The 27,499-nt window shown below is 43.4% G+C and overlaps 1 protein-coding gene across 1 annotated transcript; it reads left to right on the forward strand.

Moving 5' to 3' along the window:
- Positions 1-767: 767 nt before the first annotated feature.
- FLOT1 (flotillin 1) lies at positions 768-27,054 on the forward strand. The gene is made up of 13 exons (XM_040323470.1): positions 768-907; positions 12,844-12,889; positions 15,211-15,286; positions 15,468-15,558; positions 16,663-16,806; positions 20,073-20,192; positions 20,279-20,374; positions 21,914-22,066; positions 22,142-22,323; positions 22,402-22,447; positions 24,166-24,303; positions 25,226-25,390; positions 26,546-27,054. Exons 2-13 carry the CDS (start codon positions 12,844-12,846, stop codon positions 26,576-26,578), a joined length of 1,290 nt encoding a protein of 429 aa, XP_040179404.1. The 5' UTR covers positions 768-907; the 3' UTR covers positions 26,579-27,054.
- Positions 27,055-27,499: the final 445 nt, after the last annotated feature.

Below are 27,499 nucleotides of genomic sequence, written 5' to 3' on the forward strand. Positions count from 1 at the left end.
AATAGGGTTGCCACCTGTCCAGGATTCACCCGGACAGTTCGGGTTTGGGATCTTGTGTCCGGGTTTCAGTCTGCCTGAAACCCGGACACATTATTTAGACTGGGCTGTGGCTCCCCAAGTAATTGAGGTAGTCACACAAAAATCTGTTGCCATTCGGGAGATGCGGGCCGCTGTCTGGGGGCAGGTTTGGCATCACTGAGGGAGAGCCATGATGTCAGCAAGAGCAGTTTGGCCACACCCACTGTTTGCCACAAACGTGCCCTGTGCCGCTAAAGTGTTCGGGTTTGGCTTGAAGAAAAGGTGGCAACCCTACCGTAAAAACAGGGTACCCACTCCTCCCCCAAAACTATGACATGGCAAATGTGGCATGTCAGGGGGGCAGGTCACCATCACTTAAAGCAAAAGTTAAATTTTTGTGTGGAACTCCGCTTTAAGGGGGAAAATCTTCCAGTCTTTTAGTGGTTATGGGTGAACTATGCCTTTACCATCAAAAATGGTTTTCACTGCATTTTGTACTTTTTTTTTTTCCACATAACATTTTTGTGACAGTCATTTCTAGGGAACAAGCCTACAAACCCCTTCTATAATTTCCAGGCGTGTTGTCACATTCTGCTCCCCATCACACTGCACCGGGAAATAAGGGACATATATCAACACAGGAAGTGTGGAAATCCCCCTGAGCGCACTGTTAGCAGTTAGCAGTTTTAAGCTCTAGATGGCGCTGCGATCCGAACCTACGTCTCTATGGTATACCCATTAATGTATCCTGTGCCATTAGTGTGAGTGGTGGTGGAGGAGGGGGACAGGGTGGAGCACACGCAGAACAGGAAAACACTGAGGGGAAGACATCGAAGAATTATCACCAGAGGACCCCGAAATCTGCTAAGAGGGTGCAGAGCTCAGCAAGGTACAGTGTGGGGTGTAATATGTGCGTGTGAGTGGATGGCAGCCATGTGCCTGTGTATTGTAATGTATGCAGGGCTGTGTCTGGGTGTATGACCTATACTGGGTGTGTGTGTTTACTAAACAGTCATGTGCTATTTGTGTGCTTTATATATATTATATAATATGTAGTTATATATATATATACATATCTAATAATACACTCATAACCAGTACAAAATATATTGATTAAAATAATACAATTAAGATCCATATTTACAGGACATTTTATTTTTTGCTTGTCGGCTCAGCACAGAGCTCCTGATCAGCAGTTCATTTGATGTAGACAGGTGGGCGGATGTCCAGACACATTCAGATGGCTGGAAGATTATTTTTTTACAGGGAAATTCAGAAAAATATCCATGTTTGGCCCTTATTGAGGGGCGAGGAGACATCCAGTGATGGATAATGTGAAGGGGAGGGATGGGATGAGGGCTTGTTTACACCATCTACATAGATCACCGCTGACGCAGCACAAGGGCATATAAAACAATGTATTTTTCTATGTGCCGTGTTCACAGCATACATTTGACGCAATGTTCATTGCGTATAAATGCAATATATTCACTGTGGTGCAGTGAGCTGTGGTGCAGCTCACTGCACCACAGAGAATTGCAATGCGCTGCTGTACGTCAAGTTTAACGAAATTACAGTTTATGAAACTACAATAACATAAAAAAATAAAATAGCGCGATGCATTGTAAAAACTCATCTCACTGATCTTACGCAACACACACCAGCCTTTTTGAGCTTGTGTGAATGAGCCCCATATGGTGATGGAAAATAATTGCACAATATGTCCAATCCATTATTTATATATATATATATATATATATATATATATATATATATATATATATATATATATATATATATATATATATATATATAATAAAAATTCAGAGCTGGTAGTCTGGGGGTTGTGAGATTTTTGCTTGTTAACATCCATAAGAGCCCTTTCACACAAGGGCGTTGGCGCCAAAGCGCGCTATTTTTACTGGCGCTTTACCGTCATATTTTTTTTTCTGCGCTATTCGGCCGCTAGCGGGGCGCTTTAAACACCAGCTAGCGCCCAAAAAAAGGTTAAAACTCCTTGCGGTTCGGCGGTGCTGCCCATTGATTTCAATGGTCAGGGGGTGCTTTAGTTCCCTAGTATTCACCACTCCTACAGCACTTCAAAGATGCGGCTAGCAGGAATTTTGTTTTTAACCGTCCTGCCAGCGCACCGCTCCAGTGTGAAATAAGGATGAGCTCCGGCTTGTTCGCACACTCCACGTGCAGAGCCCCCCAGAAAGTCGGCGCTGCACTAATCACAGGCAGGGAGACCCGATCTCTGCAGCCATGTATCGGGAATAAGGATGAGCTCTGGCGTGTTAGCATAGAACACGTGCAGAGCCCGCCAGGAAGTGTGCATGGAGCTGCGCTAATCACAGCCAGGGAGACATTGTCCCGATGCTCGGCTGCAGGGATCGTGAAATGTCTCCCTGGCTGTTATTAGCGCAGCTCTGTGCACACTTCCTAGCGGGCTCTGCACGTGTTCTATGCGAACACGCCAGAGCTCATCCTTAATCGGGACAATGTCTCCCTGCCTGTGATTGGCACAGAGCGGTGCCGACTTCCTGGCGGGCTCTGCATGTGGAGTGTGCAAACACGCCGGAGCTCATCCTTGGTGTGAAAGCCCTTTGGGCTTTCACACTGGAGGGAATGGAGCCACTCTTTCAGGGCGCTTTCCAGACTCTATTTTTAGTGGTCGAAGTGTAAACAGATACTTTGGTTTTCTTCCAAAAAAAGTGAGGAATTATTTTCGTGTTGTACATTTCTTTTTTTTTAAAGGGTGTATAAACACAAACAATAATGTCTTGCATTGGAACTTCATTCAAGTGACACAGTGCTGGTTCACTTGCCTCGCCATCCCTCCTGGCCCCTCTTTTCCTCCCCTGCTCTCTCCTCGTTGGCTCCTGGGCTGTGATTAGTAGTAGTGGGAGCTGCTTCTGCTGTCTTAGCCAATCAGGAGGCAGGGACCCGGGGGAGCTGCTGCACTCATGCACATCACTGGGTCGAGATGGGGCTCAGGTAAGTATTAAGAGGGGCTGGGGGGGTTGCTGCACACAAGGTTTTTTACCTTCATGCATAGAATGTAACCGTGGGCTATTACAACCACTTGAAATTCCTCTTTAAATATACCATGGAAAGCATTTTTTCTTATTGATAACTGCAAAATAAAAATCATCCCACAGTTAATGCTGCCCTGTTCACTCTCTGCAGTGTTATATTAAACACTTATCAGGAAGAGAGTTAGGACTACAGAGCTCCCTCATATTATGTAAAAGAGGAGGGGGGGGTGTTCCTAGGGTGATATTCATTACCCCCTGGGCAAAACCAGCAGCTAACCCTTGCAGTGGGAAGGGGCACTAAATCTTTGTTTTCCCCCAGAATTCAGCTTTAAGGTACCCTTGAATATGAGATCTGGATGTTTTCTTCTGTAGCAGGTAACGCTTAGACCTCTTTCGCTCAGGGCGGATCTGTTTGATGGACTCCGCTTGCTCAGGGGGAATCGTTCATTTTTGATCCCCGCTAAGCAGGTGGATGACAGGTCCGTCTCCGCTCACTGTGCAGAGATGGACCTTTCGGAGTCCCACTCTCCTGTTTGAGGAGATCGGATGAAAGCAGACCGCCTATCCATTTTCATCCAATCCGCCAGACGGTTGGTGATTAGGACCTCCATCCGTCTGCATTTGGTGGACAAATCCAGTCGATATCTGATCCTGGTGACATCTAAGGATGTCAGCCGATATTCGATCCTGTCCACCAAATCAAGACAGATGGTGGTCCTATTTACTATCTGTCCATCCGCAGGGGTTGACAAATTTGCTTGGAATCTAGGAGCCAGCTAAAAAAGTTAGGAGCCAGAAAACGCGCCCCGTCGAGCTTGCGCGCAGAAGCGAACACATACGTGAGCAGCGCCTGCATATGTAAACAGTGTTCAAACCACACATATGAGGTATCGCCGCGATTGGTAGAGCGAGAGCAATACTTCTAGCCCTAGACCTCCTCTGTAACTCAAAACATGCAACCTGTAGATTTTTTTAAACGTCGCCTATGGAGATTTTAAAGGGTAAAAGTTTGCCGCCATTCCACGAGCGGACGCAATTTTGAAGCATGACATGTTGGGTATCAATTTACTCGGCGTAACATTATCTTTCATAATATTAAAAAAAAATGGGGATAACTTTACTGTTTTATTTTTTAATAAAAAAAAGTGTGCTTGTAAGACCGCTGCGCAAATACGGCAGAAGTATGACAGAAAGTATTGCAACGATCGCCATTTTATTCTCTAGGGTGTTGGGACAAAAAATATATATAATGTTTCGGTGTTCTAATTAGAGGGAAGAAGATGGCAGTGAAAATAGTGAAAAATTACATTGGAATTGCTGTTTAACTTGTAATACCAACGGCCACCACCAGATGGCGCCAGTTTACACATCTGGTGGTAATAACTTGTAATACCAACGGCTCACCACCAGATGGTGCCAGCTCACAAGCCACTTCCAAGCCAAGTCGCCAGGACCCCATTTCTAGTCGCCATGGCGACCTGGCACACGGGATTTGTCGAGCCCTGGTCCATCGGATGTCCGATAGACAGGAACATTGACCAGGCAACTCAAAACTCTTCTCATCTCTCTTCTCATCTCTCTTCACCATGTAAACGAACATGACAGATTGGATAATCCAAGCTACCATGATGAGAGCCCATTGATCTTTGTATTTGCGGGCAGCTGGACATGGGAGATCTGTTGGCGACCTTACATTTTGACGTTGCTTTTATTAAACTAGTCATCGGTATTAAAAAGGACGTGTGCGAAGTCCAACTGCAGAAAAATTGTGTTTTCCCGTTCACACTATGAACTGCATGTGAATCGCAGAGGAACTGCACCACATTTCTGTTCACATGCGATTCAGTACGGTACAATTTGAACCCATTTATTTTGAATGGGCTCAAATCGTATAACATCGCACGAAAGTCGTGCATGCACCATTTTTGGAGCCACACTGCAACTAGATCACATGGTATTTTTGTGCCAAGCGATCTGAAGATCGCAAGGGTAGTGCGATTTAAATGCAGTGTGGGAAGGGCATGCTGATCGTGGGGTTTCCTGCACCGCATTGCTGTGAACCTAGGCTTAAGAAGAACCTGTCAGGTTTTTAAATATATCCAAAAGCAGAATCATCTCCTTTTTGGTGGCCTGTGCCTCCTACCTTCCCTCCATGCCAGCGTTATACCCTTTATCCGTCTCGTATCCAGGAGTGTTGGATGTCTGTGCCCCAAATGCACGCTGTGATTGCTTCCTTCTACCCCATCAGCCCCACAGAACTCGGCAGAGACAGCATAACATTTATTTTTTGTTTGCATGCAGCCTCATTAATGTATACGATGCAAGAACATGTCATTGTTGTAACTGCACAGTTACATAGTTTAAGGCTGCATTCCCGTGCTATGCATTTTCTATTGGAATCCATAAAAATTAAACATTGCACGTATCCATTTTTACTGTTTAGATGACTTTCCCAGTAGTGAGAGGCAAGCCTTAACGCAGGGATCCTCAAACTACGGCCCTCCAGCTGTTGCGGAACTACAAATCCCACGAGGCATTGCAAAACTCTGACATTCGCAGACATGACTAGGCATGATGGGAATTGTAGTTCCTGGAGGGCCATAGTTTGAAGACCCCTGCCTTAATGGCAATGACGTGTTGCTGGATCTGCTGGGCAGGAAGCCAGTGGTAAATGCAGGCCGGAGCCAGTTTGTCGCTGCAGAATCGGGTATAATTGGATTGCAAGGCATCTCGGTGCTAGATGACAGTTGGGTGCAGTGTGGTTGTTTCATTTTCCAACTGTAAGTATGAAGAAATCTCTGTTGCATAAACTGGTGCACAGCAGTCTATAATGAATACGTCCTGGGATAATCCACTATTTGTTCATATGGTGGCTGTGTACAAAGTCTGAGAGTGTCAGACAAGGGGTCTGGAAGTCCATTTTATATCATTGATAACTATTCATAACTGGAAAACATAAAACGGCCAAAACATTTTGTGGGCTAAAAAAATCCCGCCTTCTTCAGAGCTATGAAACAAATCTAAATATGGTTTATAAATAATCAATATCTATGTAAATTCTAGGGCTGTTACTGATTAACATTTTCGGGTTCAATTAATCAATTTTTTAATTTTCTTTTTAATCGACTAATTTTGATTAATTATAACGCACATACATTTTTTGGATCACCGCCATATATAGTCTCCACTGTAATATCCACAGACATCTCCCCCACTGTAATATCCACAGACCTCTCTTCCCCACTGTAATATCCACAGACCTCCCCCCCCCCACTGTAATATCCACAGACCTCTCCCCCCCCCACTGTAATATCCACAGACCTCCCCCCCCCCCCCACTGTAATATCCACAGACCTCCCCCCCCCCCCACTGTAATATCCACAGACCTCTCCCCCCCCCCCCCCACTGTAATATCCACAGACCTCCCCCCCCCCCCACTGTAATATCCACAGACCTCTCCCCCCCACTGTAATATCCACAGACCTCTCCCCCACTGTAATATCCACAGACCTCTCCCCCACTGTAATATCCACAGACCTCTCCCCCACTGTAATATCCACAGACCTCCCCCCCCCCCCCACTGTAATATCCACAGACCTCTCCCCCCCCCCCCCCACTGTAATATCCACAGACCTCTCCCCCCCCCCCCCCCCCACTGTAATATCCACAGACCTCTCCCCCCCCCCCACTGTAATATCCACAGACCTCTCCCCCCCCCCCACTGTAATATCCACAGACCTCCTCTCCCCCCACTGTAATATCCACAGACCTCCTCTCCCCCCACTGTAATATCCACAGACCTCCTCTCCCCCCACTGTAATATCCACAGACATCACCCCCACTGTATAGGAAGTTAAGTGCTTGCTTAGTCTTACCAGAGAAGCCGGCCGAACACGAGCAGTTGAGGCTGGGTGATGACGTCAGTGCGCTGCTCTAGGCTTACCTAGGCCGCCGCCGGGTGGACCAAGATGGCCGCTGCTCCAGGAGCTAGGCTAAAGCCGTGGCCTTTCCTATGGCCGAGTCAGCAGCAGAGTTCCGCGGATGACGTGGCGTGCCGATCCGCATATGGTGACCCGTTCGGATCATTTATGATCAAAAGTATTTTGATCAATCAAAAAAATTAATGATTAATTGAGGAATTAATATCTAATTTCCACAGCCCTAGTAAATTCCAAATCAAGGCCCATCAATTCATGTGTATAGATAAAAAAATAACCAAACTATTACAGTCAGAACATACTTGTAAAAATGTAGAGAAGACGAATGGAACGGCTGCACCTCCAATGCGATGCAATATTTATTTCCAGGAGATCAGAAAAACATGTGCAGGCAAAGGCAGAAAAGGGTAACGTGTTTCACACAACTAGCGTGCTGCGTCAAAACCACAAAGAATACAATTACCAGCATACTAATGTACAAAAATATCACATGATGCAAATTAGAAGGAAAAACAGGTGTAATCACTTCAGCAATTTGATTCACGCTTTTTATTCTCTATTCTCTATAACTCGCACAGCAATTAATATTGACGTGATCCCCAAATATAAATGAAATGGTATCTAAAAAAGAAAAAACACAAAACATTAATAGGATACATATTACGATAATAGGGGGAGGGAGAAGGGAAGAGAAATCCAAAACCAAAAATTTGTCAAAACAGAAGAAGTTTAAAGAGGAAGTAAACCCTCTTTAAAAAAAAATAAACCCTGCAAGACAAAGGCATAATGAGCTAGTATGCATAGTAAGTCATTACGTATTACTTGCCTCATCTTCCACTCCGGCTGCCGACAAACTGCTTAACTAGTGTCTGTAACTGAAAATCAATCCAAAACCCCAAATTTTCGTTCAGAGAGCCAATGCCAGCCACTATAGGATGGCCCACCATCCTAGTGGGTTTTAAGGAGATAATGAAAAACCAGGATGAGTAGAGAAATCGGGCACTATGGGCCAGATTCTGAAAGGACTTACGACGGCGCAGCGCCATGTACGCCGTCGTAAGTCCTAATCCGACCCATCGTATCTATGCGCCTGATTCTTAGAATAAGTTACGCATAGATATCCATTAGATCCGACAGGCGTAAGTCTCTTACGCCGTCGGATCTTAACTGCATTATTTTTTTGACTGCTAGGTGGCGCTTCCGTCGAATTTTGCGTTGAGTATGCAAATTAGCTAGATACGCGAATTCCCGAACGTACGCGCAGCCGACGCAGTAAAGTTACGATGTTTACGTTAGGCTTTTCCACTGGTATAGTTGCCCCTGCTATATGAGGCATAAGTGCGGCGTACCAATGTTAAGTATGGCCGTCGTTCCCGCGTTGAAATTTGAAAAAGTAACGTCGTTTGCGTAAGTCAGCCGTGAATGGGGCTGGACGTCATTTACGTTCACGTCGAAACCAATGACGTCCTTGTGGCGTACTTTGGAGCAATGCACACTGGGAAATTCCACGGACGGCGCATGCGCCGTTCCGCAAAAACGTCAATCACGTCGGGTCACAGTAGTTTTACATAAAACACGCCCCCCTGATCCAAATTTGAATTAGGCGGGCTTACGCCGGCCGATTTACGCTATGCCGCCGCAACTTACGGAGCAAGTGCTTTGAGAATACAGCACTTGCCCGTCTAAGTTGCGGAGGCGTAACGTAAATTGGATACGTTACGCCCGGGCAAAGATACGCCGCTGACTGAGAATCTGGCCCTATGACTTCACCTTTTTTTATGGAGAGAACACCTAAAAGGACACTTCTGAATTAATTCTTGTAAAATGCTTTTAAACTGTACTGTAGGGTTCCCCTTAAGCTTGATATAAGTGTTCTCATCTGACAGTTGTCACATTGCCTCCGCTTGATAAGCAGATGCATCCTGGATGACGGCCAGACCACCTTCATCTGAGCTTTAATTACTATGGACGAGTCCCGACCCAGCTCTGACAGAGCAACGCACTCCTCCAGTAAGATTGTCACTATAAATATATCCTTTATCACTCGGATGGGATGCCAATCTAGTAAGGTCTTTTTCAAAAAATTTCTGAAACCATCTAAAGCCTTTGCTCTGGAGCTTATAGAATAAAAACCCAACCTGAGCCTGAAGGGAGCCACCACCTCGAGATCATGTATCGTACATATATCCTGAAATCCTATAACCATTGATTGCTCTGAAATCATGGAACTATCTTTAGGCTGCAGCGTATATTCACAATCGTCTTGATCAGGGCTTAACAAATTTGCTTGGAATCTAGAAGCCAACTAAAAAAGTTAGGAGCCAGGAACGCGCCCCGTCCCGCCGAGCTCACGCGCAGAAGCGAACGCATACGTGAGTAGCACCCGCATATGAAAGTGGTGTTCAAACCACACATGTGAGGTATCTGCGATTGGTAGAGTGAAAGCAATAATTCTAGCCCTAGACCTCTTCTGTAACTGTAACTCCTCTGTAACCTGTAGAATGTTTTTTTTTTTTTTTTTTTTAAACATTTCCTATGGAGTTTTTAAAGGGTAAAAGTTTGTCGCCATTCCACGAGCGGACGCAATTTTGAAACGCGACATGTTGGGTATCAATTTACTCGGCGACATGTTGGGTATCAATTTACTCGGCATAACATTATCGTTCACAATATAAAAAAAAAATTAGGCTAACTTCACTGGTGTCTTTTTTTTTTTTTTTTTTTATTAAAAATTTTTTTTTTCCCAAAAAAAATGCGCTTATAAGAAGGCTGCACAAATACGGTATGGCAGAAAGTATTGCAACAACTGCCATTTTATTCTCTAGGGTGTTAGAACCCCCAAACATTATATTTTTTTCTAATTAGAGGGAATCTCCACCACAAGATGGCGCCAGATCACAGAGGTGGGGGCGCACGGAGACACAGGATACCCCAGCTGTGCCTCCCCAGGTCGCTAATTCTAGTCGCAATTGCGACCTGGCGCCCAGGGTTTGTCGAACCCTGGTCTTGATAATAATGCCTGTGACTTGTCAAATTGCGGGCGAACTTGTTTACATCAAGAACAGATTACAATGTCTAATGGGGAAAAAAAATTCTGACTTTTAGCCAAAAGAGTCATCGCCGTAGACATTGGTGCAGTGTTTTCAGCAAATATCTCCTAACCCGTGTAGGTTGAGGAGATATTTCTTGCACCTACAGGTAAACCTTAATCTAGGCTTACTTGTAGGTGCAAGTTGTGTGGTTGGGTTTACAACCACTTTAAAAGGGGTTGTAAACCTTCCGTTTTTTTTGTTTGTTTTTTCACCTTTTATGCATTAAGGTGAAAAAACACCTTGCTGTGTCCGGCCCCCCTGAGCCCCCGTTTTACTTACCTGAGCCCCGAATTTCCAAGGGCACGATCCAGCGTCGTTCTCCCCATAGCTGATCGGCTCCTTATTGGATAGATTGATGGCAGCAAAGCCATTGGTTCCCGCTGCTGTCAATCAAATCCAATGACACGCCCGCCGGGGGGGGGAGCGGGGTCAAGTCATACAATCGGCGGCTATGGACGCCAGTTGTATGACACAGGAGTGCGCCTGCAAGGTAACCCCCCCTCGGGAGAGAGCTTCCCAAAGGGGGTTAGCTCTTGTGGCGAGGAGCCGTGAGAGCCACCATGGGACCCCAGAAGAGGACGATCAGGGCCACTCTGTGCAAAACACTGTAAGTAGGGAAAAAAAGTGAACATTTAGTGTCACTTTAAGCTTTTTAAAATAAAATCTGGAGGTTGATTGGTTTCAATGCTGAGTTGCACCAGATTTTACATACTCCTTTTTTTTTTAGTAAATCAACCCCAGTGTCTGTGAACTTCCTTTAACTGCAAAATATACAGATGTTTGCACGTCAAGCAGTCATTGTAACACGAGGGAGGTTGTGAAATAAGAAGTCACGTTGGGTGTAGGTCAAGTGATGGCCACAAAGCACAGAGAGAAATTGGGAAGGTGAAGTGTAAACTGAAACTAAACTCTTCTGACCCTTTAGAGAGGTTACTTGCTTCAATTGTGATGGGGAAACTTTTGTCAGCAGCCGCTCGACTGTTATTACAAGCAGTGGGAGGGGACGTTCCTCCACTCGCCCGGCTCTCCCTTCCCACACGGAGGCCCAAGCAACCAGCCACCATGTCCGCCAGCTGGCCGAAGACCCGAACAAAGCCGATGCTTCGTTCGGGTCTCAGATTTAGTAATCCGGAAGCGATGTCATGACATCACTTCCCAGATTACTGGCATCTTAAAGCAGAGATCCACACAATAAGTGAACCTCTGCTTTTCAGACCCTCCCCCCCCCTCTGGTGTCACATTTGGCACCTTTCAGGGGGAGGGGGGGTGCAGATACCTGTATAATACAGGTATTTGCACCCACTTCTGGGCATAGATAGGCGCAGAATCTGCGGGGCTCTACGTCGCATCCCATTGTCTCCGGCTGTCTTCTGGTAGACAGGAGGGAGCGCTTCGATTGCGCAGTGCGACTTGCGCAATAGGGAACCGGGAAGTGAAGCCACAAGGCTTAATTTCATGATTCCCTAAGCGAAGATGGCGGCGACAGCATCCGAGGACCAAGGCACGGGTCGGGCTCAGGTGCCGTCATCGCGGGCACGCTGGACAGGCAAGTGTCCATATTTTAAAAGTTGGCAGCTGCAGTATTTGTAGCTGCTGACTTTAAAAAAATAAATACATTTGGCAGACCTCCTCTTTAAAGGTGCCAGTCTTAAAAAAAAAATTAAAGTATTCAAAAACACCGATCTTGACGTTTTGAATACTTTGAAGTGCAGAGGAGGGGTTTGGGGTCTTGTAGACCCCCGATCTCTCCATAAAGAGTATCTCTTGCATGCCTATTGCTGTGACAAGGGATGTTTACATTATTTGTCACAGCAATAACCGTGATAAACCCCAAAAAATGTAAATGACAGTATAAAAGGAAAACAAAAAAAATGTAGGTGATATTCTGTACATTTATCGGCAGGAGAGGTGGCTGAAATATCGGTATCGTATCCGCACCGAATAAACTATATCGGACGATTCCTACACTGCACATCACCCTGAACACACAATCCCCACTGTGAAACATGGTGGTGGCAGCATCATGTAGTGGGGATGCTTTTCTTTAGCAGGGACAGAGAAGCTGGTCAGAGTTGATGGGAAGATGGATAGAGCCAAATACAGGGAAATCTTAGAAGAAAACCTGTGTGCAAAAGACTTGAGACTGGGGTGGAGGTTCACCTTCCAGCAGGACAACGACCCTAAACATACAGCCAGAGCTACAATGGAATGGTTTAGATCAAAGCATATTCATGTGTTAGAATGACCCAGTCAAAATCCAGACCTAAATCCAATTGAGAATCTGTGGCAAGACTTGAAAATTCAGTTTCACAGAGGCTTTCCATCCAATCTGACAGAGCTTGAGCTATTTTGCAAAGAACAATGGGCACTCATTCACTCTCTAGATGTGCAAAGCTGGTAGAGACATCCCCAAAAAGACTTACAGCTGTAATTGCAGTAAAAGGCGGTTCTACAAAGTATTGACTCAGGGGGCTGAATACAAATGCACACCTCACTTTTCACATATTTATTTGTAAAAAAAATTGAAAACCACTTTTTTTTTTTTTATTATTATTTATTTTTCCTTCCACTTCACAATTCTGTGGCACTTTGTGTTGGTCTATCACACAGAATCCCAATAAAATAAATTTTATGGTTTTTGGTTGTAACGTGACAAAATGTGGAAAATTTCAAGGGGTTTGAATACACAAGACACTGTAAGTTTTCATACATATAAGATATATTAATTGTATGTACCTTCTTTTGTTTTCCATCTAGATGGTGTTTTACACGTGTGGACCAAATGAGGCCATGGTGGTATCAGGTACGGCTCTAAGGATGATGATGCTTTTTGTTCTGTTTGCTCATTTTCAGATTCCTGTTTTCATATTGTGTAAATCATATTGAAAGCCAAAACTTTACGGAATGTTTTGGATAAAATAAGAGGGGTAAACTGCTGTAACCCCCCCCCCCCCCCCCCCCTTCACCTGTGTTCCATTAGGGAGACTTCCCCTTACTCCCTGGACTGTAGTCTCAATAGGTAGTAAGATCTTTATTTATGTTTTTGTTATGCAAGGGAAATCCTGTCTGAAAGAGGAACATGGGAAGATTTTCCAACTATTCTAGTTCTGGTGACAGTTCAAAATTTTGGATTTACCCTCCCTTTAATTTCCAATGACATGGTAGAGAGTGACTCTCCAAATGGGTACAAAGACGGCAATAAAAACTTGATGGGGGTTCTAACCCCTCACTACTCAAAATGGTAGGGCAGAGTGACATATATATATATATATATATATATATTCTCTTTGAAATTCTCGCCGTGCAGGGCGTGCAAGCTCCGTGCCCGTGGGACCCGCGGACACTGTCACTCGGTAGTCACTGATCGCTGTTCCCGATGACAGGGAACAGACAATCAGTGATGTGTCACATGTAGCCATGCCCCCCAACAGTAAGAATCACTCTCTAGGACACACTTAACCCCTTCAGTGCCACCTATTGGTTAACCCCTTCACTGCCAGTGTCATTTTCACAGTATTCCGTGCATATTTAAAGCACTGATCGCTGTAAAAATGACAATTGTCCCAAAAATGTGTCAAGTCCACCATGTTGCAGTCACGACAACAATCGCTGCCATTTCTACAAAAAGAAAAAAAATATTATTAAAAATGCCATAAAACTATCCCCTATTTTGTAAATGCTATAACTTTTGCACAAACCAATCAAACGCTTATTGCAATATTTTTGGTAAAAAAAAAAAATGTAGAAGAATACGTATCAACCTAAATGGAGGATATATATATATATATATATATATATATATATATATATATATATATATATATTTTTTGGGGGATATTCATTATAGCAATAAGTAAAAAATATTGTTTTTTCCAAAATCATCGCTCTATTTTTGTTTACAGCGCAAAAAATAAACTGCAGAGGTGATCAAATACCACCAAAATAAAGCTCTATTTGTGGGAAAAAAAGGACATCAATTTTTTTTGGGAGCCACGTTGCACGACCGCGCAATTGTCGGTTAAAGCAACGCAAAAAATGCTCTGGTCTTTGGCCAGCGAAATGGTTCGGGGCTGAAGTGGCTATACTACATTTTCATTACTGTATTCCATATAGAGATTTGTAGGCTCTCCCTCTAGTGGCTAAGTGTATCTTACTACTTCCTTGGTCAGGAGCAGCTGGGACAACTCATCTACATACAGACTAGACTGGCTTCACGTATTGTGCAGTCGCTGTGCTGCATTCTTAGGCAGGAAGAAGAACCTGCCTATGTAATTGGTAAAAATTGCTGCCTAGTATGTATGAAACCTGTACATAGAACCTTTTTAAGAGTTAACTTAAAGCGGGGGTTTATCCAAAAAAAATGTAACGTTACATTCAGCCGAGTTGTCATAATGACAATCGGCTTTTTTTTTTTTTTCCCCGTACATACCGTATTTTCACCGCCGCTTCCGGATATGTCTTCTGCGGGACTGGGCGTTCCTATCTGATTGTGACAAAAAATACCTATAATGACAACTCTATGTATACAGTGTGTCAATATGTGTAAAAAAGCAGCGCTTACGAAAATAACTTAATCACATATACAATTTAAATGAATAAACGGATAAAGTGATTGCCACCTTATATGTGAACAAATCAGTGCAAACCACTAAATTGAGATGCAAAAAATAAAAGTCTATGAGTCCGTGAACTTGATGAATCCAATTTCGTTCCTATCTGATTGACAGGCTTCCGACCGTCGCATACAGCGCGTCACGAGTTGCCGAAAGAAGCCTAACGTCGGTGCGGCTCTATACGGAGCCTGCGCACCGACATTCGGCTTCTTTCGGCAACTCGTGACGCGCTGTATGCGACGGTCGGAAGCCTGTCGATCAATTTGGAAAGCCCAGTCCCGCAGAAGACATACCCGGAAGCGGCGGTGAAAATACGGTATGTACGGGGATAAAAAAAACAGCCGATTGTCATTATGACAACTCGGCTGAATGTAATGTTAAAAATGTATTTTTTGGGTGAACCCCCGCTTTTAACTCCTATTAAAATCGTTTACTTTGGACTAATCAGTTTTATGCAAATATCTAAAGGAATTTATATAATACCTATTTATCCCTATTGTTTTCCCTCCAGGCTTCTGTCGGAGCCCCCCCGTTATGATTGCAGGTGGCCGTGTGTTTGTCCTGCCCTGCATACAGCAGATTCAGAGGTTAGTTATTGCAGAATTTCCTGTCTGCTCTTGATGCTTATATTAAAGGGTGACTTCACTAATATTTTCGTTTTTAATATTTTAGTTTTTGGCAGAAGCTTAATGGTTAAACCATTTAACTCTTTATCATATCTCCAAATAAGCTTAAATTTGATTGCACACATGTGTTTTGAATCTTTAGGATCTCCTTAAATACGCTGACACTGAATGTAAAGAGTGAGAAGGTCTATACTCGCCATGGAGTCCCTATATCTGTTACTGGCATTGCTCAGGTAAGTCGAACCTGGAACACCTTCATTACAACTGTCATGAAGGAAATATGTGGGCATCCAGCCTTTTCAGAAGTAGCCAGCAACAATGGCAGTCACATGATGTCTCTCTCAACAGGTTTTCTTTAATGTGTGCTCAGGCTACAACTAGTTGTAAAGAAGCTACGTCTTTCTTCACAATGTTGTGTCCTCCTGACCCGGCCTACATCTTATGATTTATAATTGTTGCAATGATTGTATATATAAAGGCCCCTATGTTTATTAAATAAAAGTTCCTCTGGAATAGCCATAAAAATCAGCTTAATTTTTTCCTGGGGCATCAAAAGAAAAGTGTTTTAAAGCAGCGCTCCACCCAAAAGGAAAAGTTCCACCCTAAATTTTTATTTATTTTTTTTCAAAAATCCCCAAAAAAAATTGAAAAACAAATTTGAATTTTTTTTTTTTTTTTTTATACTTACCAGAAATAGAGGTTGCTATGCGGAAGTCTGTAATCTGCCTCTTCCTTATCTGCGGTGGATCTAGGACAGGTAAGTGTCCTTATTAAAAGTCAGCAGCTACAGTGTTTGTAGCTGCTGACTTTAAAAAAAAAAAATGCGTGTGGAACCCCGCTTTAAGTCCCCCCCCCCCTCCCCTCCTTTTCTTCAGTTGCCACTTTTTTTGGGGGGGGGGGGGGTACATGATTTTGACAGATACCCCCTCCGACTTCCGGTCAGGTCGCCTAGGCGATCCATACAGAAGTTCTCCTCTCCCCCTCCCTGTAGTCATCTGGGACACGTCGCAGGTCCCAAAGACTGCAGGGCCATTCACAGTGCGCAGATCGCACTTGCGCAGTGGGCTCCCGGTTGTGAAGCCGCAAGCTGTCTCAGCCAGGTGTCCACAGTTGAGGTGCCAGGGACAGAAGATGGAGGGAAGAGATGGCTCGGGTCAGCACACCGCTAGGTTCTGGGACAGAAATACTTGTGTTTTTTTGCAGTCAAATTCGCATGCATGTATCTAAATTGTATATTTGGCTGTTTGTCTAGAGTTCATCTTAATGATACAACCCTCATGTAGTGTTTCTGTTAACATTATGACAGCTTAAATCTCTGATGCACTGTATTCTTATAGGTGAAGATCCAGGGACAGAACAAGGAGATGCTCGCAGCTGCTTGTCAGATGTTCCTAGGTAAATCAGAAAATGAAGTGGCTCATATCGCTCTGGAAACCTTGGAGGGTCATCAACGTGCCATCATGGCCCACATGACTGTGGAGGTAAGCTGTGATTGGAACATCAAGAATTGTACTATTGTTTTGAAGTTTGGTAGTAGAATTGGTGCTGACAATGGTGCTGCTTTCATTGATTGGTATTTAGGTAAACGCAATCCTTCCCTGTTCTGACGTTGCTGAACTGATGAAAAGTGAAGTATATCTGGTTTCTCTTGGGTATTGCACTTTTTTTTTTTTTTTTTCGATTTGCCTTAACCACTTAAAGACCTCAGGTGTTTTTCAGATTTGGTGTTTGCAAGACTAAAACATTTTTTTCTGCTAGAAAATTACTTAAAACCCCCAAACATTATATATATTTTTTTTTCTAACACCCTAGAGAATAAAATGGCGGTCATTGCAATACTTTTTGTCACACCGTATTTGCGCAGCAGTCTTACAAGCGCACTTTTTTTGGAAAAAATTCACTTTTTTGAATTAAAAAATAAGACAACAATAAATTTGGCCCAATTTTTTTATATATTGTGAAAGATAATGTTACGCCGAGTAAAATGATACCCAACATGTCACGCTTTAAAATTGCGCCCGCTCGTGGCATGGCGTCAAACTTTTACCCTTAAAAATCTAGATAGGCGACGTTTAAAAAATTCTATAAGTTGCATTTTTTGAGCTACAGAGTAGCTCTAGGGCTATAATTATTGCTCTCGCTCTAACGATCGCGGCGATACCTCACTTGTGTGATTTGAACACCGTTTTCATATGCGGGCGCTACTTGCGTATGCGTTCGCTTCTGCGCGCGAGCTCGTCAGGACGGGGCGCTTTAAAAAATTTTTTTTTTTGTTTTCTTATTTAATTTTATTGATTTTATTATTTTTTACACTAAAATATAAAAAAAAAAAAAAATTATCACTTTTATTCCTATTACAAGGAATGTAAACATCCCTTGTAATAGAAAAAAGCATGACAGGTCCTCTTAAATATGAGATCTGGGGTCAAAAAGACCTCAGATCTCATATTTAGGCTTAAATGCAAAAAAAAAAAAAAAAAGGAAAATTTGTCATTTAAAAAAATGACAGAAAAAAAATTGTCTCTTTAAGAGGCTGGGCGGGACTGACGTTTTGACGTCACTTCCGCCCAGCAGAGCTATGAGGACGGGTGGGGGCCATCTTGCCCTCACTCAAGTCCTCACACACAAGGCGGCAGCATCGGATCTCCTCCGCCGCTACCGACGGCTCCGGTAAGCGGCGGAGGGCGCGGAAAAGCGGCGGGAGGGGGGGGGGCCCTCTCCCGCCACCGATAACGGCGAATCCGCCGCGGAGACCGCCGTTATCGTTTACACGGCCGCCAGCTGAAAACATGGATATCTCAGTTGTGGCAGCAGCTGCTGCCGTTACTGAGATATCCATGTTTAAAAAGAGGACGTATATATACAGTGGGGGGTCCTTAAGTGGTTAAGGAGGAACTGTAGCATGCAGCAGCAGCCACTCTTACACATTATGGAAAACTTAGCTGTGGGTTCACCCTTCTCTGGCAGCAACACATTCTTGTACCCTATCGTTGTTCCACCGTTTCTATTAGGGATGCACCGGAACCCGTTTTGTGCCAGCAAGTATAAGTACCGATACGTGTTCTCAAGTACTCACTGATACAAAATACCGATACCTTTGCAGTGCAATTTGAGCCCATGCAAAATAAATGGGCTCAAATCGCACTGCAAAGAATTGCATGCGATTTGAACAGGAATGTGGTGTGATTCCTGTACGAATTGCATCGCTCCTGTGTAAACCCAGGCTGAAGTCACTATGACATGCCTTGATTCACACAGGAGCGGTGTGGGAAACTGCATGTGATTCATACAGGAATCGCACCTGTAGGTGCTTGCAATATCTTCTTAACCTACATAGTTAGGGAGATATTTGCAGAAAAGAGGGCATTGATGTCTACGGCACATGCGTGCCGTAGACAACGACGCAGTGGAAATATTTGCCAGCACACCATGGAACAACGTAAATAGCGTCCAAACGGATGTTTTATTGCATGATCACAACACAGAGAGTGCAACGTTTCGGAGACAACGATGCAGGCGCACTGAGTGCGCCGGCAGCTCTTGAATGGGAGCCTGCCGGAAATGTGCACCTGCGCGGGGATCGTGCTGTTCCACGCGGGAGTGGCGTCCGGGTATTGGCGCTGTGACTGGCCGGAGCGCCGATACCCGGAAGTCACTCCGGGTATCATGGCGGCGATGGAGGACGTGTCCGAGGTCCACTGCGGGGGCTTCAATCTAAGGTAAGTAATTGATTATGAGCTAGTATGCTAGTCATAGTAGCTCATTATGCCTTTGCCTTGCAGGTTTAAAAAAAAAATAAAAAAATTTAGGGTTATACAACCGCTTTAAAGTGGTTGTAAACCCTGGAAAAAAAAAAAACACTGCAAGACAAAGGTATGCGCGCGGGAGCCGCTGGTAGCGACGAACTCACTGAACGTATGTGCCATTGCTTCAGTGCGCTTGTGTCATCGGCACATGCAGCTACAGGGGGATATCCCCTAAACCGTGCAGGTTTAGGAAATATCTGAGGTAGCTACAGGTAAGCCTTATTATAGGCTTACCTGTAGCAAAAAGTGTTTATAATGATTTTCCAACCACTTTTAAATTGACAGGACTAATTTGTGTACCACATGAGCACGTAGCCAGTCTGTGGGAGACAGATTTATTGTTGGTTGGTAGGGGTTCAAATCACTCACTGAACTGCAACTCAATTTATAACATTTGCATTGTGTGTTTTTTTTTTTTTTTGATTGATATTCTGTCTCTCTCATTTAAAATACACCCATGATAAAACTGATAGACCCTTCATTTCTATGTAAGTGGGCAAACTTACAAAATCTGCAGTGTCCCCACTATGTTATGTGAAGATTCTTGATGAAATGAAATAATTGGAGGTCTTTGGTCAGGCACCTCTTGTTATGGGGTCAGAACCGTCTCCTAATTGTGCTTCTGCATCGTCATCCTGCACTCCTGGTATAGACTACAGGCCGCTGTGCTGATTGCGCAGGTATGGTGCACCGTTGTCACTACCAGGAAGCTGGTCCATAACGATGATGTGCGTGTAAGCAGAAAGTGGCTGGAAGGCTTGAGAAGTTTAGCAGTGCTGACATAATAAAAAAAAAAAAGAGAGGAATTCAATGTATGACTAGAAATATGGCAAATTGTTCATTATACACTGTGCTTTAGCAAAATAAATTTCACCCAGGTAAGGTTTAGATCCACTTTCCGTAAAACATTTTCTCTTATTTTTCAAACCCTTTTCCTTCAGGAAATCTACAAGGATAGGCAGAAGTTCTCCGAGCAAGTCTTTAAAGTGGCCTCTTCCGATCTTGTAAACATGGGAATCAGCGTTGTGAGCTACACCTTGAAGGACATTCATGATGACCAAGTAAATAAAAGGGGGAAATAAATTAAGATATGAGGAGTACTAGAAATGGGTTCAGCATCTCATCGTTTTTGCCTTCACTCCTTTAGGATTATCTACACTCTCTGGGAAAGGCTCGGACAGCTCAGGTACAGAAGGATGCCAGAATTGGTGAGGCTGTGGCCAAGCGAGACGCTGGAATTAAGGTGATCACTGATGTCTGCTAATTCTTGAAACATTTAAGTCCTTTATGTTGCACAGCAGAGGACTTAATCATCCTCATCAATTATACACTAAAAACTGAACTCCAGACAAATAAAAGACACACGTTACTGCCGCTTTGTATTAATTACTACATCATGATATTTATTTAACCGTAAATACCCGAGTTTGACTTGGTATCAGCCACTTGCAATCCTCTCTACAGCAGAGTTCAGTGCTTTATGTGCTAACAAGGTACAGTAAAACCTTGGTTTGAGAGCAACATTTTTTAATCAATTTTGCCTTGATATACAAGCGATGTCTAGAGTAGAGCAGGGTTTGACAAATTTGCTTTGAATCTAGCTATCTGAAGGAGCCAGCTAAAAAATGTAGGAGCCAGAAAACGGGACACAGGATCCTGTGCCTCCGTGCGCCCCCCACCTCCCCCGCGAGGGCCGGTAATTGAGGCCGCGGCTTTGTGGCCTTATAAGCCGCAAAGCCGCGACCTCAATTACTGGCTGCCGCGGGCGCCAGGTCACAATTTCTTGTCGCAAGTGTGACCTGGCGCCCGGATTTTGTCGACCCCTGGAGTAGAGTCCATGTCACGAGTATAAAAAAAGAGAGGAGCCTCATTCACACTTGGCAGACTCCGTCGCTACGGAGTCCGCCTGCTCCAGTCGGCTCAGCGGGAGATCAGTCCGCAGATCTCCGCTGAGCCGACGGATGACAAGCTTCTCTCTGCTCACTAAACGGGGAGGGGCTCGTCGGGCACCGCTGTGTCCTATGGAGCGATCTGATGAAAACGTGACAGACGGACCCGAACGGCCCGTAGTGTGAATGAGGCCTTAGTGTAGCAAGGCCTAAGAGAGTGTCATCTGTGTTTTAGCTGTTAGCCTGGTGTTCAGCTTTAAATAAGACCTTGTATGGGAAAGGAGAGGCCTAAATTTAACGTGCATCAATCGCAGGGTGATACTGCGAATGCACTGGTATTGGGTGTGCCACTCCCCCGATATTATTGGAATTTGGCTGAAGACTAATGGATTGGGCTTTACAGGCACACAGTACAATTATTATGAAAAAACTAGAAAATGTATTGGTATAGAAATATCATAAAAACAGTTATAAACATAAAATCACAAAAGAAATTAAATAGCTGGTTCTACACAGGTTGTCACACTGGTTATATAATTCCAGCATGTAAAAGCTTAATTATAAAGCATAATCATGAAATTGACAATATACTGTGAAACCCGAGTAGTGATCCAGAGGACTTGCTCTACATGTTGCGCGCTTTTGAGTAGCGCTTCCTCAGGAGCATAGATATTTCAGTCTAGTAAAACATATACAGGAAACGTAGTAAGTTTATAAGTACATCAAAATTGCATAGAAAATATATATACATACAGATTAGATAAAGATAGATATAGGCATATGCATGAAATTGCAAGATATACACAAAGTTGAAAAAATGTGTATATATTAGGTTCAAAAGTGAATGCGTGACACAGCATTTGTATGGGATGACATGATTTTCTGTGTTACAGGAAGCAGCGGCCCTACAGGAGAAAGTTTCTGCCCAGTACATCAACGAAATTGAGATGGCTAAAGCTCAAAGAGATTTTGAGCTGAAGAAGGCCATGTACGACGTGGAAGTAAACACCAGGAAAGCAGAGAGTGATCTAGCCTTTCAGTTGCAGGTATAACCATCAATGCCTATTGTGCCTCTACGTTGGGGAACACAGAAAGCTAATCTTTTGCCCACTTGTCTGCAGGTGGCCAAGACAAAGCAGAAGATTGAGGAACAGAAGGTTCAGGTCCAGGTGGTGGAGAGGACTCAACAGATTCAACTACAAGACCAGGAGATCATGAGGAAAGAGAAGGAGCTGGAGGCCAGAATCAAGAAACCAGCAGATGCAGAGCGATACAGACTGGAGAAACTGGCTGAGGCAGAGAGGTTCGCTAAATTTCCTTTACTACTGTTTTTCTTCGCTCTTTATCAGTGTGTTTACCATCTCTTGTCTTCTGTCTGCAGGATGAAGCTCATTACTGAAGCTGAGGCAGAAGCCGAGTCCATCAGGGTAAGCAGACTTTATATGGCCAAATAGTATGTGAACATCTCCATTTTATTGAGTTCAGGTGTTTCCAGTAAAGGGTACTGTTAATGCTACACATACATAGACATATTAGACAATTGTGCTCTTCCAACCATTTGTCAACAGTTTGGTTACTGTTAAGAATATGCCTCTGTGAAATTGCCAGAAATTGGAGGCCCTGAACATCTCACTCCCAGACTCATTGCTTAGCCGCTTACAAAGCATTTTTCTCTTTAAATGGTCAATCTTACATAAAATATCTTGGAATTCATCTTGCTAAAGACTTAAAGTGGAGGTTCACCCTAAAAACAAGTATATACCATTCAATCCAGCATACTGCCGACATGTACAGTATGCTGTTTTTTTTTTCCGGTTTACATACCGTAGTACCGGTATTTCTTCCCCCGGCTTCCTGGTAGTGAATCCCGCGGGACTGGGTGTTCCTATTCGAGACTAAGTGATTGACGTATGACAAAAGCTTGCCCCCCCGCGCAAAAGGCGCGTCGCCAGTTTCCGAAAAAAAGCCGAACGTCGGTGCGCAGGCGCCGTATAGCTGGTGACTGGTGACGCGCATTATGTGTAAATATGATAGTTTCGTTTTTACGTTTTAGAATGGGGTGCCTCCAGATTTAAAAGGGTGCCGCAACTGAAAAAAGGTTGAGAAACACTGTACTAGACATCTTCTCCCTCTACAGAGATGGCGCATTAACCGTCTTATATTATGGATTTTTTTTTGCTCTGTAAAATGTATTGAAATGCATAATAGTAAATTAATAGTAAACAGTTATTCACGCAGCAGCTCTGAGGCTCACTCTTGCAACATATTGCTTTTCAGTGAGCAGCAACATAGAAGTCAAAGCAGGTATAACTAGAATTAACCTGAGGGTTTATTCTAGGGCCTCTCATAATTGCTGTTCACACCGCTTGCTGATCAGAAGGGAGATCTTTGTTGATCAGTAATTGGAGGTTTTCCACTTTCATAAAGTGACACTTTAAAAAATAAAAAAAACCTTCTAGCATATCTAAAGTAAGAGACTTTGAGGCGCCTGCATCAACCCTCAACTCCCTTTTAGTTACAACTGAATGTTGTAGGATGCTGCCCATTCCTATTGGCTAACGATGGCACCCCATCGTAGTGAGTAACAATTAGGATTATGTGGGGTACAGCAGGGAGTGCACAAGCTCTGACACTACCTAGAATAGTTGGAGCGGTGTCCATCAGTACAGCCATATGTAAAGGAATGAGGCCAAATACACATAGACGACATGGTTTCAGTCCACTATATATAATTTTTTTTAAATTTATTTTTTTAGCCAGCAATTGGTTCTTTAGACTTCTTTATTACATGTGGTGGTGTGTTTTTTATTTATTTTTTTTGTTTGTTTTTGTTCTTACCTTTTGCATTGCATGTTCCATTTTGTGTGCACACACACCAGTTATCAAGCAGCGCCATACAATGTTTGTTTCATACCAGCTGAAACCAAATGCGGGAAGCTTTTACTATGCCCTCTCTTTAGTGCCCTGTGAAGCCTTGATTTCTTAGTCTGCAGGGGGTAACGGGGACACCACTTTGTTTTACTGGTCTCACCAGTATGGATGGTAATGCACCCAGACAATAATACTTTAACTCAATCAGGCATTGTGACTTGCAACTTCAGAATCTGAATGTCTATCCAACTGTACTTTTTTATTCTTCTTCCAGGTAAAGGGAGAGGCCCAGGCTTATGCCATTGAAGTCCGTGCTCGTGCTGATGCTGAGCAGATGGAGAAGAAAGCACAAGCCTTCCAGGAATATCAGGAAGCTGCTGTAGTGGACATGTTATTGGAGAAGCTGCCTTTGGTATAATTCCTTGCTGGTTGCCAGAGTGTATATACTATGTTCTGTTCTCTAACGATCATCTTGCACATCCCTAATCAGTGTTCACTTCTAATGGCATTTCTTCCATAATCCAAAACTGCCAGAAGACTGACTGACTGACGCAGTCTATTACATATTTAGGTGTATTAATGTCCCAGCAATGTGCTGATCATAAACATTCGCCATTTTTGGGGGTGGATAGTGATTGGGAAAGATTAGAAAACCTAGTTTGGGCACGGTTTACGCAAAGATGTCTGCTTCCGTTAAATATGACCCAGGAGTGTATGTGTGTGTGTGTGTGTGTGTGTGTGTGTATACAAGTGTTTTGTTTTTCTCTCTCTCTCTATATATATATATATATATATATATATATATATATATATATATATATATATATATATATATATATATATATATATATATATATATATATATATATATATAGTGTGTATGTATATATATTGTGTATATATTATAGTAGAAGCAGCTCTGTGTTTGCCGTTACTAGAGCTTGCACAGGGCTAGGAACTCTCTCCTGGAAGTACCAGATACTTCACTTGGCTCTCAGGCTGTTATGAGCTACAGGAAAGTGAAAAGATGAGCAATATTTGCAACGAGTAGACGGAAATTAGGTGAATATTATTACAGTTAAGTAAAAGGGGACTCCCAAAATCAAAACTCGGTGCGTTAGCTGCTAGTAATAGACTGTATCCTATGTCTTCTTTTTTTTTTTTTCTCTATCTCTATTTAGTACTCATTGATCCACTTCAAGAGGTGTCTGTTTTTTGACTGGAGTTATTTAAAACCAAATCTACCCTTTTTTTGTTACATTGATATTGCAAGACGGGACAAGATATGGCTCAGTATTGCTATGTATTTGGTGACACTGGCATTTGTCTTTCAGATTGTCGAGGAGATCAGCAAACCTTTAACCAAAGTGAATAAGATCAAATTGGTGTCCAGCGGTGGAAGTGAGGTTGGAGCTGCCAGGATTACAGGAGAAGTATTGGACATACTAAACCGCTTGCCAGAAACGGTGGAGAAACTGACTGGCATTAACATCAATCAGGTCAGTGGTTCCCATAAGCCAATTGCTCTGAAGACAAGAACAGTTAATCTCCGCAGTTGTATGAGGAACCCATCCTGTCTCTTTGATTTTTTTTTTTTTTTACTCACCGACCCAGAAGAACTATGCAGATCAGGATTCTGTTTGCTACTTGGTTGTATTTATTCTCTGGCATAGAACTTATGCCAGAGAGTCAGCGCTGTTCACGAGAGCTGCGGCTCTCTGCTCTCTCCTTCCTCACAAGACAGATTGGCTCCTGCTGCTGTCAATCAAATCCTATGACTAGGAAGTGGGGAGGAGGGGCGAAGCTCTGCTGTCTGTGTCCATGGACGCAGACAGCGGTGTTTATAAGCGAGTGGCTTCCTATTGGGGCACTCGGCAGGGGGGAGGAGCCAAAAGTGCTGACAGAGCAGGTAAGTATGACATGCATGTTATTTTAAAAAAGAATGTCCAAAGCTTTAGGCTACTTTCGCGCTAAAGCAGTGGTTTTTTTTTTTGCAGTGCTTTAGCTGCGCTTTTCGGGCCGTTTTTTAGGTCATGTGACAACGGGACATTTAAAAAAAAAAACCTGAGCAAAGTCCAGTTTTGCTGCGCTTTTAAGGCACTGTGGAAGTGCTGCCCATTCATTTCAATGGGCAGGGGCATTTTCTGACCGCTTTTTAGAGTGTTCCCATGCCGCCCCAGAGATGCTGCTTGCAGGTCTTTTCCTAATGTCCCGCAAGCGCACTGCCCAAGTGTGAAAGCACACATTCAAGTGAATGGGAGGCAGTTCAGGGGCTTTACATGCCGTATTTAAAGCGCTAAAATGCCAGAAAAATGCCTTGGCGTGAAAGGGGTCTTAAAGTCACTTTAAGATTTCCAAGAAAGTTATTTTGTGTTTTTTTTTTTTTTTTCCCCTCTTGCTTTGTTACCTGGTGATCCATAATGAGCATGCAGCCACTGATCAGTAAAGACATCTGATATGCAACTAGTTATTTTGCATAAGTGACTCATGATGAAGGAAGAGGAAGTCCTGCCCAGAGTTTGCTTTCTATGCTAGAGGGGGAAACCTTTGCACACATAGGTGTGAATGTAACTACTTGCATTATATTGTATTCCTTTTAAGAGTCTAAACTGTTTTACTTGCTGTTGATTTGGAAAAATTGTTTTCTTTTCCAGACTATGCAGAAGAAACCTGGTCGCATGTCCTAATGCTTGAAGGTCAATCAGTCCCACTGTATCGTCATCCCACGTATGTCTTACACCCTTGTTCTCCTTATGGTGCCTACAACAGCTGTCTCCTTGTCTTTCACATCGGTCTCCTTGTCTTTCACATCGGTCTCCTTGTCTTTCACATCGGTCTCCTTGTCTTTCACATCGGTCTCCTTGTCTTTCACATCGGTCTCCTTGTCTTTCACATCGGTCTCCTTGTCTTTCACATCGGTCTTCTCGTTTGTGTACAGAAGCACTTCTCCACAGCCGACTCATGCTTGTTTGATAGGCTCCTCCTGGAGCAGATTGAGGCCTTCTTCTTGTCATTTCAAAGACTTCAAATCTGTTATTGCATTATGGGCATTCAACGTTTTTTTATTTGTCTCAGATGGCAGTAATAATATGAAGTGTTTTTTAACCTAAGATTGGATCTGATATATAAAAGTGTCCATGAGGACAACTGTGTGTTTTGCCAATACCATCCAATCACATACTCCCTTTTATCTTTCTAGTGTTTTGAAGGGAGAATTATGGATTTTTGGGCAAGACAGAGTTCTTTCAGGAATATTCAAATTGGAGCCAACAAATATATATATGTAATTTTTTTTATGTTTGTGTATAGATTTATGTTTATCAAGCATGTTTAAATTTGCTTAGTGGACTGACTCACTAAGCTAGTTTACACTTGCAACCAGGGGAGCAGTAAAAGTAGGGGTTTTACCTCCCTCTACCGCCCCCTTAACTCCACAAAGTGGCTGATGGAGTTGTAAACATGTTGCAACCGTGCTACAACCATGCGCAATGCACATGGATGCTGTGCAGGCTTACAGGGTTAAAAAAGTTGGTGTGTGGGTGACCAATAACCTTCCAGCTGCCTGCCAAGCACTGCGTTGGATCACTTTTCAGAGGGCTGCTACACAT

Source organism: Rana temporaria, chromosome 9, assembly GCF_905171775.1.
Source record: "Rana temporaria chromosome 9, aRanTem1.1, whole genome shotgun sequence".
NCBI classification, from domain to species: domain Eukaryota; kingdom Metazoa; phylum Chordata; class Amphibia; order Anura; family Ranidae; genus Rana; species Rana temporaria.

Coding starts and splice junctions, on each gene's coding strand:
- FLOT1 (XM_040323470.1), top strand. CDS start 12,844: ATGGTGTTTTACACGTGTGGACCAAATGAGGCCATGGTGGTATCAG. Junction 12,890..15,210: donor TGAGGCCATGGTGGTATCAG/GTACGGCTCTAA, acceptor TTTTCCCTCCAG/GCTTCTGTCGGAGCCCCCCC. Junction 20,193..20,278: donor AGGACATTCATGATGACCAA/GTAAATAAAAGG, acceptor TCACTCCTTTAG/GATTATCTACACTCTCTGGG.